The sequence below is a fragment of the Rhinolophus sinicus genome, linkage group LG18 (assembly GCF_036562045.2).
Source record: "Rhinolophus sinicus isolate RSC01 linkage group LG18, ASM3656204v1, whole genome shotgun sequence".
Classification (NCBI taxonomy): Eukaryota; Metazoa; Chordata; class Mammalia; order Chiroptera; family Rhinolophidae; genus Rhinolophus; species Rhinolophus sinicus.
Window position 1 is genome coordinate 1,201,805 of NC_133767.1, and position 15,395 is coordinate 1,217,199.

General features: G+C 51.7%; 1 protein-coding gene across 2 annotated transcripts in view; it reads right to left on the minus strand.

The window, feature by feature from the left end:
* The window catches only part of PRKCB (protein kinase C beta), a 214,530-nt gene that overhangs the window by 66,774 nt on the left and 132,361 nt on the right, over positions 1 to 15,395 (minus strand). For both annotated transcript variants that reach the window (XM_074322927.1, XM_074322926.1), the window contains exons 6-8: positions 6,819 to 6,975; positions 5,656 to 5,790; positions 40 to 136 (exon numbers count right to left, since the gene is read on the minus strand). In XM_074322927.1, coding sequence (XP_074179028.1) covers positions 40 to 136; positions 5,656 to 5,790; positions 6,819 to 6,975 — 389 coding nt within the window. The remainder of the gene's footprint in view (positions 1 to 39; positions 137 to 5,655; positions 5,791 to 6,818; positions 6,976 to 15,395) is intronic.

Below are 15,395 nucleotides of genomic sequence, written 5' to 3' on the forward strand. Positions count from 1 at the left end.
CAGCCAGTTCCCACAGAGGCGGAAAGCCAGGCATCTCACCTCAAACTTCTGCCGGAGCTCCTCGCTGCCCTCACCGCCCTCCGGTGGCACTGGGACGTTAAAGTACTCGCCCTCCTCCTGGCTCAGCAGCTTAAACCTGCAGGGGGCAAGCACCAGCACAGGCATGACTCAGCTGCTTTTACTCTGTGGAGATGAGAGCGGGGCAGGGACAGCTCTGCTCTAAAAACTGCACGGATGGGGCGGCCAGCCGGCTCAGTCGGTGAGAGTGCGGTGCTGGTAACACCAAGGTTGCCGGCTCGATCCCCACCGGGGCCACTGTGAGCTGCGCCCTCCTTAAAATTAAATAAATAAATGAAATGAAATAAAAACAGCTGACTTTAAATAAAATTATGTTGAGGGTTTTCTGTTTTGGGGTGCATGTGTGTGTGTGTGTGTGTGTGTAGCCAGCTTTGCTATATATCTCTGTAACTATTCTATGGACATCAGAAAAAATGGTCTATTCTGTCCTTACAGGACACGAAGTTTCTTCCTCCCTCTCTTTTTCTACACACACACACACACACACACACACACACACACACACACACACGCACGGTCTTATTTATAGCACTTAGTACTGCATGTTTTTACCTATATTTTGCCCATTAAGTGCTGTCTTATTCTGAAAGCATGCAGTGCAGCTCCCCGACGGCCCCCGTACCCCATCACACCCCCCACTCCCCACCCCAGCACGCCCACTATCTTCTCCTTCGTGCACACTGCCACCAACCGTCTTGGCAGTCGGGGCCATTCGGGTGACGGTGCATTTAACCTCCCGGCGCGGCTGTTCTCGGCAGAAGCCTCCCCAAAAGGATCAGTCTCCTGAGAAATGGAGTCCCTTAGCGGTTCAGGACACAAGCCCCGGGGCCACCCCGCCTCCGCCTGCCTCCTTGCATAACCTCGGATAAGTTGCCTCGGCCCTCTGAGCCATGCTTTTCTCATCTTTTACTGGAATAAAAGCCTCTTTTTCCTGAGACTATTGTGAAACCGAGAAACGATGAGGTGTGGACACTGAGGAGAACAGCGCCTGACTCTTAGCAAGTGTTGGACAAAAGGCACCACCACCAGCACCGTCGTCACCGCCATTACTATCATCAGAACGAACGTGATGGCCTCAGTTCGCTTCCTGGCCACGAGTCCGACGATGAGAAGAGAGTGAGGAAGGAAAAGGGACATTCCACGGGCATTCAGCTCAGTGGGGGGTGGGGAGGCAGAGACCCCAGAACTCCGCACCCCCAAAGAGGCATCCTGACCCAAATGTACAATTTGCATCACATTTTTTCGCCCTCCATTCACAAATCTTCCTAGGCAGCTTCTAAAAATAGGGGGATAGGTGATTCGAAGCAGATGACAATTGGAACCTGGACGCCTCCACACTTAATACTGAATTCTGTTCTTCCAAATCCTCACTGCAATTACCAGAAGAAACGCAAAACTACAAGAACATCTGTATCTTTGCTGGAAATCAAGAACGGTGCTGTCCACCCGTCCCGGAATTTCCACAGATGAAAGGACCAGGGAGAAAACACGGAGCAGGGTGTGACAAATGACCCCCTTTGTGATTTTGCTAAATCTGGGTATTATTATTGACAATGCTTGTTATTAAAGTATCTCCTTTTTATAATACATCCACTTTGAGAGGACACTTTATATCTCTTAATTTGTGAAGAGATATACAAGTAGATACAAGTAGAAAGTAACTGTAAAACAATAAACACATACAACTCAACGTTTCCCAAGTCCAACACCAAGATGGTGTTTCTTCCCCAAGGCTCTGAGGCCGCTGCCAGCCCCTCCTTGTTCAGACGGGAGGCCCGCCAGAGGCTGGGAAGTGACTCGTCCCTGTGTCCAGTGTAACATGCTGTGCACCCTCCCTGTCCACTCGTCATTAGTAGTAGCCGTGCTTGTGTTCATGTCACCCTTATTTTACTTAATACTGGCTCCCAAGTACAAAGGGGTGCTGGCAATTTGGACACACCAAAGGGAAACGTGCTCCCCTGAAGTGAGAAGATTCCCACATGGGCCAGTGGGCTCTCAACCACAAGGTTGCCAGTTCAATTCCTCGAGTCCCACAAGGGATGGTGGGCAGTGCCCCCTGCAACTAAGATTGAACACGGCACCCTGAGCTGAGCTGCCTCCCGGATGGCTTAGTTGGTTGGAGCGCGTCCTCTCAACCAGAAGGTTGCTGGTTTGACTCTCGCAAGGGATGGTGGGCTGTGCCCCCTGCAACTAACAACGGCAACTAGACCTGGAGCTGAGCTGCGCCCTCCACAACTAAGACTGAAAGGACAACAACTTGACTTGGGAAAAAAAAAATTCCACTGAAATTCAAAGACAACCACAAAACAAACTTACAGGAAAGGAGAAGACAGAAACAGAATTGATACGCAAATCCCAGAGCTGACTCTTTGAAGAAAAACAAAACAAAACAATGAAACAGATGAACATCTGGAAAACAAGGGGAAAGAAAGGCAAGAGCAGAAATGAAATGAGAAACAAAGAAGACGGTTTGACAGCAGACTCAGAGCTGCTGGCAAAGCGGCAGGTGAGGGGCCTGAGCTTTTACAGCTGCTGCAGCCGCCAAGGCCAAGCTGGGAGAGCTCCTCCCCTTCCAGAGGGGGAAACTGAGTCTCAGACAGGGGACGTGCCTCACCCTGGGTCACAAGGTGTTAAAAGAATTCCTGGGACACGAACCTGAATCTCTAGAACTTGGTGCATTCAGAGTTCAGACAACACCAGAGATGTATGGGAACCTAAATCTGGAGAGGACTTTTACCTGCAAAATCCAAAGAGGGCTTTCATTTTGCAAAGGCTCCCTCCCAACTATCATTTCATCAACTTCACAACCATCCTCTGAGGTGGATGGGGGGGGATGGGGGGGCCGGGTGCTGTGATTATCCCTGGTGAACGGAACCAGATCCGCTGAGAAGGCCCTAGCACAGAGAGATGCGTGATTCAGCAGAGGTCACACAGCATCCACCCAGTTAGCAGAACCAAGGCCAGGAGCTACCTGTGGGGCGACCCAGGTATCAGGAGGCTGGATCTGACCCTGCAGTCCTGTGACATAGGAGCTGTGTGGCCCTCACACATCGCTTCACTACTCCAATCCAAGGGACAGTGCACCACCCAGAACTGTCAGGAGAATTCAAGGGTGATGGAAGGGTAAACACGGCAGTATTTGGGACGTACCCCTGACGAGCTATCCCTTGTCACTGAGCCATGTTGCCCTGCCTGCACTCTGTGTCTGCTTTAGGGGAGGGGACAAGGCAGGCGCCAGCCCAGGAAGAAGCATACAGCACCTTGGACAGAGCCCTGCCCTTTGGGGCCTGGAGAACCACGGGAAGGAGAGAGGAAAGGACTGGGTGAGAGAGAGGGTTGTGCCCACGCCCGGTTGGAGCCCTAGGTGGAGACCTACATGTCACAGCAGCAGCTACAGGCGGGGGACAGACGGAGACTCTGAGACTCAGAAAGGAGGTGTCCCGGAAGTGCTGGGTTGGGTGGGGCCTGGCAGTGGCTGGGGCGGGGGTGGGACAAAGAAGGTACTGTGTGAAAGGACCTCACAGCCAGAGGCAAGAGGCCAGGACCTGGGGCTGCAGGTGAAGCCAGAAGGGTGCCCCAAAGCTGGGTGGGACCCGCGCTGCCAACATGGGCACCGGTCCAGGGGCCAAGCAGGGTTGGCCACTCTGCTGCGGGGAAGGCACCAGGTGCAGGGACAGTCCCCTGCTCCTCGGCCACCATGAGATCACAAAAGTGCATAAGAAAGCCTTGGTCCATTAGAGGAAACACAGAAGCTTTGTGTTTTCCACACGTCTGATGAGCGTGGTGTGAATGTGTGACTCATGACACCTGCAACGTGAGCGCCCGGTGCAGGCGTCTAGTAAGAGCCCGACAGTGGTCGCCACGGTTAACGTAATTAGTGCTGGGCTCCGTCCATCTCACTCAGGGCCCCTGGGCATCATGCCGTCGTCCCCTCTGACCTCTTCCTGCCTGATTTAAGGAGGAAGGAACACGCAGTCTGGGGGTGGGGAGGGTGGGCGCGTCAAAGTGAAATCATCCATATGTTCAGAAAATGTACCCACAACGTGGGGAAAAGGCCGTAAGATGATGTGTGACCTTTTAATGTCATGCTAGAGCGTTTTCTAATTAGCAATCTCCTTCCTCCCGGTCCTATTACTTATTACCACAATCCAGTAGCTCCCAGATGGTTTCCCGACTCTGCAAACACTGATGGCAGCTTTCAGAAAACGGAGGTGAGATTCTGCTCTTCCAGTCTGAGATAAGAGCCTCCAAGGCTGCGATTTCGTTGCTCTGTTTGGCAGCCAATTTTATCGCCGTCTTCTCAAAGGGAGCTCAGCAGCCCTTCGTCTGACATGGAAGAGCCGTTTCTCAGACCTTTGGCACCAGCCACTTAGCTTCCTGGTCCCCTCATTCGTGAGGTAAGGAAACTTGGGCAGATGCTCATCACCTATTGCAGGAGAACTAGGGTGCTTTTTTTGAACATTTCTGAATTGTGCTTTAGGGACACTTAATTATTCTTTTACTTTACTGTGTTGGTACTTTCTTAGCTTCCACCTCTGATCATGTCACTCATTCGTGTATCTGTGCAGGTTCCGCTCCAAGGTCCCCTCTGGAAGCCGGGCTGCACGAGGGCACATGTCTTATACCTGACGTATCTCTAGTAACGAGAATGGGGTAGAACCTCAATATATACTTGAATCAAAGCCTGTGATAAATATGGAAAAACAACGGGAGTTTGCAGGTGACCAGTGGAAAGGACATGTGGTCGGGGTAACCTCTTCTTTCTGGCTAAACCAGTTTGCTTTTGACCATCTTTTCACTTGTCACTGAAAAAGCCCTGAGTGAGATGGTTCGCAATGAGCATCTGTCTTAAAGAGACCAGAGTGGCCACCCATCCCCACTGTCCCAAAGCTACAGTGCCAGACTGTCGTAGAGTCTGACTCCCTGACTGCAACGGAAACACAAGGCTGCCACCCTTTGTTGGGTACACTGGGCAAGGACTTTCGCCAAAGGAAGAGGGCAAAGCCAGAGCTCTGGAACAGTGGAGACGCTGCGGCTGGCCTGAGAGCAAGCCCCCACACTTGTGTGCCCAGGCTGCTCACGGTCCCAGGGAAGGGGCATCTGAAGGAGTTGAAATCTCTTTAACAGTGGGCTGCACGCATCTCGAGGGTAAATTCTGAGAGCCAGTCAGTGCCCAGGGCGGCAGGGGGGCAGTCACGTCATATAATTATGTCAAAGGAGCAGATGTAAGACAATAGGGAGGGGTGGGGACTACGGCAAACAGAAAATTCTGTCTAAAGAGAACATTAATTGATTGAGCCCAGTATGCCCAGATTTTTCTAGGTTTTCAAGCCAGAAGTCTAGATTTTTATGGGAAATGTCCTGTATCTGTGCAGGTTTTTTAAATATTGGCAACTAATTTTTTTTTTCCCCGTTTGAGGACCACATAAAGCCTATCTATGGGGCAGGTCCAATCTCCCAGCTATCACTTTGTGACTCTGCTTTAGTGTTTCCGTTGCAGGAGACAAAGGAAGAGGTACTTGGTCCCATGTTGGACGGACCAAGCTCACTGCAGCTTTCAAAGCAAAACCTCCTTACCAGCCATCGACGCCGGCTTTCTGCAGCTCAGAAATCCCAAACGACAAGGACCCCATGAAGTCGTTGCGGCTGGTCAGGTCCCAGTCCCAAATCTCCACGGACAGTCGTCTGTCTTTGTCCGACTCTTTCAGCTGGCTGCGTGAGAAAAAAGACAGACGCCAGGCGTTCACTGTGCTCTTTCAGGCAGGGGAAAGGTACAACAGCACAAAGCCGGAAGGGAGGACTTTCTAAAGATCACAAGCTACTGCAAGAAACGCATTCCGTTTCCATGGCAGGCGAGCTCCCCGGGGACGAGGAGCTTTTCCTGTGTGACAGCCTGTGGCTTAGGTAGGAGGCTCAGGCCAGGTCTGACCATGTCTGCTGTCTTCTGTCTCACGAGGGCCCGTGGTGAGAAAACCTACAGACACAGTCAGGGCGTCAGTTATCTAACTGGGGGTGTCTGCACACACATGGGTTAGGGGGAGGCTGAGAGGGGCCCCCCAATTTGCCCTGAGAGAGGAAAAAGGGGATGGGACTCCCCCCAAGGAATCCTGCTTCTGGCCTGTGGCCTCTGGAGTCAGACCGTCTGAGGCTGAGCACACTGCACCCTGTATGTGCTGTGGGACTTCGGATACGTTCTCTCAGCCCCACTGGTAAAATGACCATCGAAGCCAGATCACGTACTACAGTACCTGTTATACATAGTATATGCTCAATAAATACCGGTCAATGTCACTAACATTTGTTGGCCCAGGTGCATCAAAAAGTGATCCGAGGTTCTTGGAGCACCGGCCCGGGAAGACCCTCCATGGAAGATGGCAGGGAGCTCCCAGCAGGCTGAGGGTCCCGCATTTTCCCTAAGCTCAGCCCGAGACGGGTTCTCTCCACACCCTGCAGGTTTGCTGAACCCAGAGCCTCCTCCCACAATGAGCCTTCACCTAGCAACACATCACACTAGTTTCTCTCCCACCCACTCCCCCACACCACAGACATTCTCAACTCTATTAAAAAAAAAAGTAGGCTCCAGTGTTTACTTGGCTTGCAATGCGAAAATGCAGATGGATGGGGAGGAAAAGAAGGAAGGAAAAAGGGAGGGAGGAAAGGAAATAGAAGCTGGGAGAGCAACTTCCAGAACTCAGCCCCCCGCCCCCACCCCCACGCAGGGCGGCCATAATTTAACTCACAATCTGAATGTCTCGTTCCACTCCGGGTTGAGGGAGCACTTGATGGTTTTGGTCTTCTGCTTGCTCTCACTTTTAGGGTCAGGAATGAGTTTCAGTTTCACGTAGGGATCTGACAAGCCGTTGGGGTCCATAGGTACAAGGTTTTTAGCATCTCTGACTGGAAAGAGAAAAGGCAGCTGCAGCATTCAAAGGCCCCCAAATGTTTAAGCACCAAGCAGCGATGGCTGGAGAACCTGTGGAAGGGTCCCTGGCAACGCGGTGACTTCGTGGGAATTTTAATGCATTAACATCAATCGTGAAGGAGCACCCCAAGGGGCATTAACGTAAGATGTGGGCTCTGCTCTACATCGGTTTCAATGTGAGTTCTGACTCTCATACTGCTCTCCCCAACACCGCCCCCAAGAGTGCATTCTCTCAGCTTGTTTCCACCAGGGCTATAGAGCAGACTGGCTTCTTTCATTTCGCATCATGTTTTCAAGGTTCCTCCACGTCACAGCGTGGCAATGCTTCCCTGAGGGCTGAGTGATATTCCATCGCGTGGATACACCCTATTTTGTGTGCCAGTCACCAGCTGGTCCACATGTGGGTCGAACAGTGCTGCTATGAACAGCCGTGTACCCTGACACAAAAGGTCACATATTGTGTGATTGCACTTATAGGAAACCTCCAGAACAGGTAAATCCGTAACAGGAGCAGACTAGCAGTTGCCAGTGGCCGGGGGAGGAGGAAATGGGAAGTGACCACTAAACAAGCACGTGGCTTCCTTCAAAGGTGATGCAAGTTTCTCAGAACGAGGGAGAGACGGTGTTTGCACAACTCTGAAACTATACTAAATGCCACTGAACTGTACACTTTAGAATCGTTAATGTTACGGGATATGAATTATTCCTCAATTCAGTAAGAAAAAGCTACAAGAGAAAAAGCTGCCCTTATACACCAAGGTGCACCCATCACCCATGCAGCCCCCACGCCCAGTACCCAGACAGCCCAGAGAGAGGAGTCTGGAAAAATACTGGCTCTGCCCTCAGCCAAGAACACCCTGCACAAAGGAATCTATAAGACCAGCGTAGAGAGGGAAAGGAAGCAGAGGGGCAGCAGTGCAGGTGCAACTGGCCCTTTTAAGGAGGAGGGATAAAGCATCAGCCTGGAGACGCAGAAGGAAGTTACTGAGGAGTCCATTCAAAAACCAGTAACGTAAGTAGCCCGGGGAAAGAGACGAGAAAATGGGATTTGTTCCTGTCTTAAGGATATAGTGCCAACAGCTGTCTTATGATAGAAAAATCCGAAGTAATACATGAGCCGATTGAATCAAACTATCTGTTAGATGGCTAACATATCATGACTCCTAGCAGGAATGCAAAGATGGTTCAACCTTAGAAAACCTGTTATTAAAATAACCCTCATATTTAAGTCAAAGGAGAAAAACCACGGGATCATTGCGATTAGCTAGAAAGAGCTAATTTCATTCACAGGATAAAGGCGGTCTGATGTGACAGCACCACAGTTAATGACGAATGGGATCCCATGCGAGTTAGGAACAAGACAGACACCCGTGATCACCGCCGTTATACAACATTGGTTCTAACTGTTCCCCAAGTGCAATACAACAAAAAGGACGCTGCATCGTAGGGGAGGAAGCACCCCCGGTGTCCAGCAACCTGTGCTTCTAGCCCATCAGTCACCTTCTCCTGGGAGTTTCCCTTCCAGAAATGACACCACTTTCTCATTCTGAGTTTCACAGACCCCGATCGTAAGTCGTAAGCCACTTCCTGCCCTTCCCGCTCATTAACTCGACTACTGCATCGCAACAGGGCTCCCACCAGGTCTCCGGACCCCAATGCACATCCTCTGTGTCCCCACCCCCTCAGGCCTTTATTCCATTCACCCGCGTAGATTTTGATGGTGCTTTAGAAACACTCCCTTGAAAACATCCTGACCCCCAATGCCCCGCTTTCTTTCCATTTTATTTCTATGGCAAAGCCCTGGAAGTTCAATTCAGATATCCTCCCTTTAGTGTCCTACGTCCATCAGCTGACCACCGCTGCAAGAAAAGCAAGCAAATCCCACAACCTGACTTGCCTAGGATTCTGGAGCGATGAAGGGGTTGGGACTCCAAGAAAGAGATGAGAAACGGGCGGGTGGCTGTCAGATGAGTGACAGGGGCGCCCAGGAAGTAAGCTGCTACTGGCTCTGCACTGACATCTGTCTACACTCCAGGGTGCTGGCACGCCCTGCATTTATCCGTAGCTGATGGCACGTGCCACGTCAGCTTGCAACTTGTACCTCGTTCCTATACCAGAGCTACAAGGTTTCCTCTTTGCCTTTGAGTTCAGCAGGTAGGTCCCTGCTGTGGGGACACCCTAAGATGTTGACCCCGCACCCGAGGAATATAGGAAACCAAACTGATTCAAAGTACAGTTGGTTTCTAATGACACACACAGTTGTGGGTACCGGCTACAGGATGCCAGGGTCTGCGTCCTGCCTGCCATTAGTCCATCTCTGAACCTCAGTTTTCTGACTGATAAAACGGAGAAACTACATACCTCATTGGGCTGTTATCAGAGTCCCATCGGATAAAGAACACACATGTTTGGCACTCAGGGAATAGCCAATTTCAGTATTGTTCTTTTCATTATTATTATTATTATTATCCCTATTCAGTGCCTCTTATTAATACATTTGTGCACGTTTATAATGACGACTTAACCATTTCCAAATGGACTAACATCAAACAGAACTACCTGTGGATTCTCTTCTTGAGAATAATGCATCTGACCTCTTCCATTTGAACCCTTCCGGAAGAGAGCGTGTCAGACCCCAGCCTGCAGAACTGTTAGCCGAATGGCTGAGACACAGCTTCCTGGGACCCACAGCTTCCTGGGACCCCCCTGATCCAGTAAGTGTGTTCATTTGTGAGCAACACGACCCCAGCTGGGGCCCACACCGCTGGCCCACAGAGCACCCCTTAAGTACAGCTTGTCTACGTGCTATACTTTCTTAAGATGCCCGTGCACTTTCCCCATCGGGAAATCTCATTTCTTGAGTCGTCTAAGGAAACCAGCAGGTGCCAATTTCTAGGCTGGGATCTTGGAATGGCACATCTGTCACGTAGTAAGCCACATAAAAACACAATCTGAGAAGCCCTGAAGTGCCAGCAACTTGTCTGCTTGGTTGGCAGCACGTAGGCAAGTGGAAACAGCTCACCCTTCTTCTCTCTGCGAAGGCCCCACCCCTTCCCTGTCTTATGAAGGGACACCACGGGACAATCCCCAAGAGAACACGTGTCTATTGTAAGTTTATGACTTCATAGCTCTTCCAGAATATGCTTTGCACAACACGCGTGTGTTGCGTTCTTGAGCCATTCTCACAACGAATGGTTTCAGATGACTCTCCTTGGGCATCCACTTCCCCTGAGCCAAACAGTTATACCTGGGATGTGACTCCATCTCCCCTCCCCCAACCCCTTATTGACCCTTTTTTCTACTTCTGATCTCTGGGGTCTATCCTTTACCGAAGGGGCCAGAAGTTTCTGTGGAAAGAAATGGAGTGGATGGAATTGGTTCTGGGACTGTGACCATTCACACCTCCAGGGGCTGCGGCTCCTAAAACCACGTACCCTGAGCCAGTGCCAGCACTGCAGGCTCAGATCCAAAGGCCTGTCCCCTCCTGAAGGGTTTCGGGGTAGAGCCATGGTTCCCAGCAGCAAGGGAGCCACAAATGTGGAGAGGAAGCAGGTCTCTCTCGACCAGGCTTGGTGACACCAACTTTGATTTTTCCTGATAAATGTTTCTTTACTATCTTGGTGGAAACCGGCCAGCCAGATGGTACCAAGTGCGTCACACAAAGCAGAAACAACCTCCTGCCGGTGGCAGTTTGCTAAACGGACAGGAGAAAAGTGCCCTGACCCAGAGAGTGTGGCTTTCCCGGGACGTGAAGCTGGGTGGGGGTAGGTGTGTCTGTTTCCATCTAAGGGTCCTCAGAGCCAGCGAGGCCCCTGCATGCAGTGAAAGGTGACCTCAGACAGTGCTGCATCCATGGAAAGGCAGCTCTAATGTGAACTATTTTCCTAAGAACTGTTCTTCACCAAGAACTTTCCTGGTCTCTCCCCCACCCCACACACAAAATTCAACGACCTATTGGAAAAGTGGGAATAACTGTGCTGCTTTAATATCTTTCTCTCACATGGTGGGATGTGGAGCTTCTCTTTACGAACCCCTTTCAAAGGCACATGATGAGCCTTCAACCTCGTCCTCACTGCGTGTGTGTCCCCAAACCGTTATTCAAAGCGACACCCACTAACACCCAGTTATGTGTGACGATGGTTATGATGACATGAGGCAGGATATACCCACAGTGCCCACCACCAGGGGAAGGGACATTCATATCATCTGGAGACATTCGTATGTTAAATGCCGGGTGAACAACATTGGGCTAGAGACATGCACTAACATGGCGGAAACAAAGAACAAGATGGAGGCAGGAGATTCCAATCTAACGCCTCCTCGTTTAAGAAAAAGGTCTGAGGACATCATGGTTCAGTTGGTAACGCCTGGATCTGGGCGAGGTACCAGCCCTGGGGCAATGCTACACATCCTGACCCTAGATAACTGTCCTACATATCAGTCAGAGAAGGTCTTGGCCCTTGGGAAAGACAAGGGGTGAATGATGACCGTGATTCCAAGTCAGAGAGCTCAGAAAACACATACACTCATATAAAAAGAGTTACTAGGGAGAATGATCAACCCAACGGGGCCAAATACGAACAATCAGCCCATCAGGTAAGGAATACAAGCACAGAGGTTCTTGCACCTTTCCTGTCATTTTGAGATTATGTCCAAATAAAACGTTTTTAAACACAACGCCCTCCAACTCTTCAAGAGAAAGCTGCAATGAAATACATTTTCTACAAGGTCATATATGAATGCAAATGTGTAGAAAAGAGTCTGGAAGGATATACCCCGAAGTGATTTAAAGTACTGGGTACCTCTGAGCAACAGGTAAAGGAACCTGGTTTGGGGGCTGTGGGCAAAAGGGACCTTATCTGTATGTGTCACATTCTGAATTTATTCCGAAGAGAACGCACTGTCAGACTACCTGTGTATTCATGACTTGTTTGAAATTCAGCTGTGCATCTACGGCCTCCAGGAATCCACCACCCCATCCGTCAAGGACCCCATCCTGTTTCCCAAAGACTATAGAGCGATCACGTCTGCAGCGTGATGCTTAAAAACTGGCTGGAATCACTGAACCCTCAGTGAGTGACGTACAGGCCCAGGACGATACCACTGAGAGCCCCGGGACAACCTCCGCTTTGCTGGGTATAATTAGTGGCTCAAAGGCCATCACCAGGCTTGTTGGTGAAACTAGAGGCACGTCTACTTCCATGAAGGCCACAATCAAACTAAGAATGCCCCCCATCACCACTGTCACTTAACGTCATTCTGGAAGTACCAACCAATGCAATTACATACAAATATTAAGAGGCTTAGACGACGGAAAAGAGGAGACAAAATTAGCTAGCGTTGCCCGAACTGTATCGCAGAGAAATTCCTCAATGGTTCTGGCAGGTGACTGACATTCTCTTTCTGGTTTGCAGCCCCAGGAAATTTTTCCCCATTTTAGCCTCTTAGTCATTCAGTGGAAACGTGGAAAGAGGAGAAATTACACATGTTATACATCCCAGTTGGGCATGAGTTACTTTTTAATTAGGAAAAAATGTTCCTCTAAATCTGAAAGGATCCACTGGCTGGGGGGAGGCCAGTCTCGCGTACATTGTTCTAAGCAAAGCGGAACGGGGTACAACTTGGGTGTCCCCAAGATCCAGTCACCTGATCCCCCTGAGTTCTGAGTCTGTACGTCCCTGCCAACCCCACGCACCTTCTGTGCTCTGTACCTGTGCCTCCCTGAGCCAGAAACCTGGAAAGCTGGGCGTCCTATAACCCACTAACCCAGCTTAGTGTCATGCAGTCTCTGCAGGTTTCCCTGTCACTTCAGGGGCCTGCAAACACTTACTGTGACTCTATGTAACCTCCACTCCGGCAGTCCAGAGACCCGGGGAGGATGTGGGTTAGTGCCCCCTCTGACGGCTCAACCAGCCTCGTCTCTTGGAACCTGGCACTCCCCTGACGTGAGCAAAGTCCCCACTGGGTCCCCTTGAGGCTCCAGGGCAGAGCGTGCAGGGCCTGGTGCAGACAAAGGAGGTGCTCTTCAGACCAACTTAGAAAAACAGGAATAAACTTGCTCCCCTCGGGCTGGCCCTGGGGGTCTCTCCTACGCCTGGGACCCACGGTTTGTGAGTCAGGTGTCCAACAAGCTAGCTTTCTTCTCACTTGGGGACAACCTCCTGCCTCAAGCTGAGAGAAAACTAGAATGCCAGAGGAGGCCACGGCTGCGTCACCCACGTCCTCAGGACAGAAGCCATGATGGACAGGGGGCCTGTGACCCTTCCCCCCCCGCCCCCCCCCACACACACCTTGTGCTGAGTAAATGCGGCGGAAGCGCCAGGCGGGTGGCATCTAACCCTCAGCTACAGTGGCTGCCAACACGGCCTTGGGCGCTGCGTCCCAATGTGATCAGTTCTAAAGATGTGACATAAATACTAACGCAGGGCCCTGGAGCTGCAGAGTTGCTACTTGGCAGCTTAATTTGGACATTCAATCAAAGCTGTCCATCGGCAGCTCCACGCAGCCAGAGCAGCGAGGGCCAGACGCCCCACAATCTGCTCTGTAAGTGATGGGTTTAATTTCCAGAGGCTTGGGATCAAAGCCTCCCCCGCTCCGAGGAAGGCAGCTTGCCTCCCTTCTCCACAGTAAACAGTCCATATTTTCTCATTTCTTCAATGGGCTCCCTGCTTGGAACACATCACTGATTCACGGAACGCAACGGCTGCTGGGAACCCTGACAGCCACATTCCACACTGCGTTCCCCAGGCAGGCAGAGCGAAGGGCTGTCATTTGAAGATAAGTTTTCTGTTTCTTCTACTGTCATTCAGGGGCAACGAAGGAAGAAAACATCTGTTAGGAGCAGTCCCGACAGAGGACGATTCCCCCGTACGTACTGTCACATGTCCTCAGTGGCATGAATGCATGAGAAGAGGGACAGTTTGCCTTCTGGACCCATTTATCCTAAACGGATGGGCGGGTAGAGGGATGATGGACGGATGATTAAACTGATGGGTCTTTACCAGCCTGAAGGAAACTGTCATCCTTCCCACTTTTTTTATTACAATTTTGCGGAACTATTAGTATGTCGTCGAGGCCCTGGTGGCACCTTGTGGTTACCCCCCTCCCCCCTCTTCACCACTGTACTCAAAATACTTCCCAGCGGCCTCACCCAGGACCCAGCTGGGCTGCACTGATGCCGTCCTCAACGCCATCTTAGAGGCCCCTGATGTGCTGTCGTTAGCTCAGCTGCTGGGCTGTGGAGAGATCCAGAGAGGGTCCCAGGGCAGCAGCTGGAACTAAAGGGACAGCCATTGTAGGAGGGTCACAGCGCTTTGCCACTGGTACAGGACACTGCTGGCGTGTTCTGGGAAAAATCCCAGCTGCACTCACGTCTGTCCCTGATCCTCTAGAACGGGATGCACAGGTGGGATGGGGGCGTTTTATTGCGTCCGGTCCATCACAGCTCCAGCCCAAGCCTCTGCCTGACACGCCTCATGCAGCTCAGACGCAGACGAACATCCCGGGGACCCCGTCCACCCGCGGATGCCGTCCGCGGGTCACCGAGCACAAACCCTCGGATGACGTCTCTTTCTGCAGCTCTGACCACTAATTGGAGGCACACCTGTGGCGGGGTGACACGGGGAGGTTTTACGGGATGACTTCTCCTTCCTTGCCTGCCTCTGAATTCTGTCACTGCCACCCAGAGGCCTTTGCCCCCAGATGGTGGCTCTACAGGGGAGTCCCGGTGCCTTGGGGGGAAGGCGTCAGGGGATGACTGAGGGACAAAGGCAGCAAAACCTCAGCTTTGCAGTTCTGAAAGCCTCTGTCTCCTGCTTCCCCTTCCTCCCTCTCCATCAGACCTTTGACAAGCACAGCTCCACAGGAAGCAGATCCCCGCCCTGCACGACCTGATTTGCCCCTCTGTTCTCCGGACGGAATTAGCCCCCCATCCTCCTCCTTCCGCCAGAAAAGCCGAAGTCCTAGGCCTAGGTCCTCACGCCGCAGACTCCCCGAGATTCCCAGCCTGCCGCTCCTGCAGACGGACTGAGTCCGGGTCCCCAGTGCACTTCGCTGGGGCACAGACATGAGACATATATACGATTGCTAACAGGCTCAACGACTCCGCACCCCTTATCTCCGCACCGCTCACCCCAGGCACGGAGAGGGGCTTCCTACTGGGGGGGGGCAGAGCAGCAGCATCGGCCCCTGGGAACCTGTCAGAGATGCAGGTTCTCAGGCCCCAGCCCGGGATCCGGCGCCCAGCAGTCAGGGTTGTAACTCTCAGGGAGGGGCGCCGGCGCCCTCCCCCCACGCTGTCCAGTATGACTTCCAGGGATGATGGAAATGCTTGTCGTCCAGGCAGAAGCCACATGTGGCTACCGAGGACTTGGAAGGGAGCCATTGTGTCCCAAGC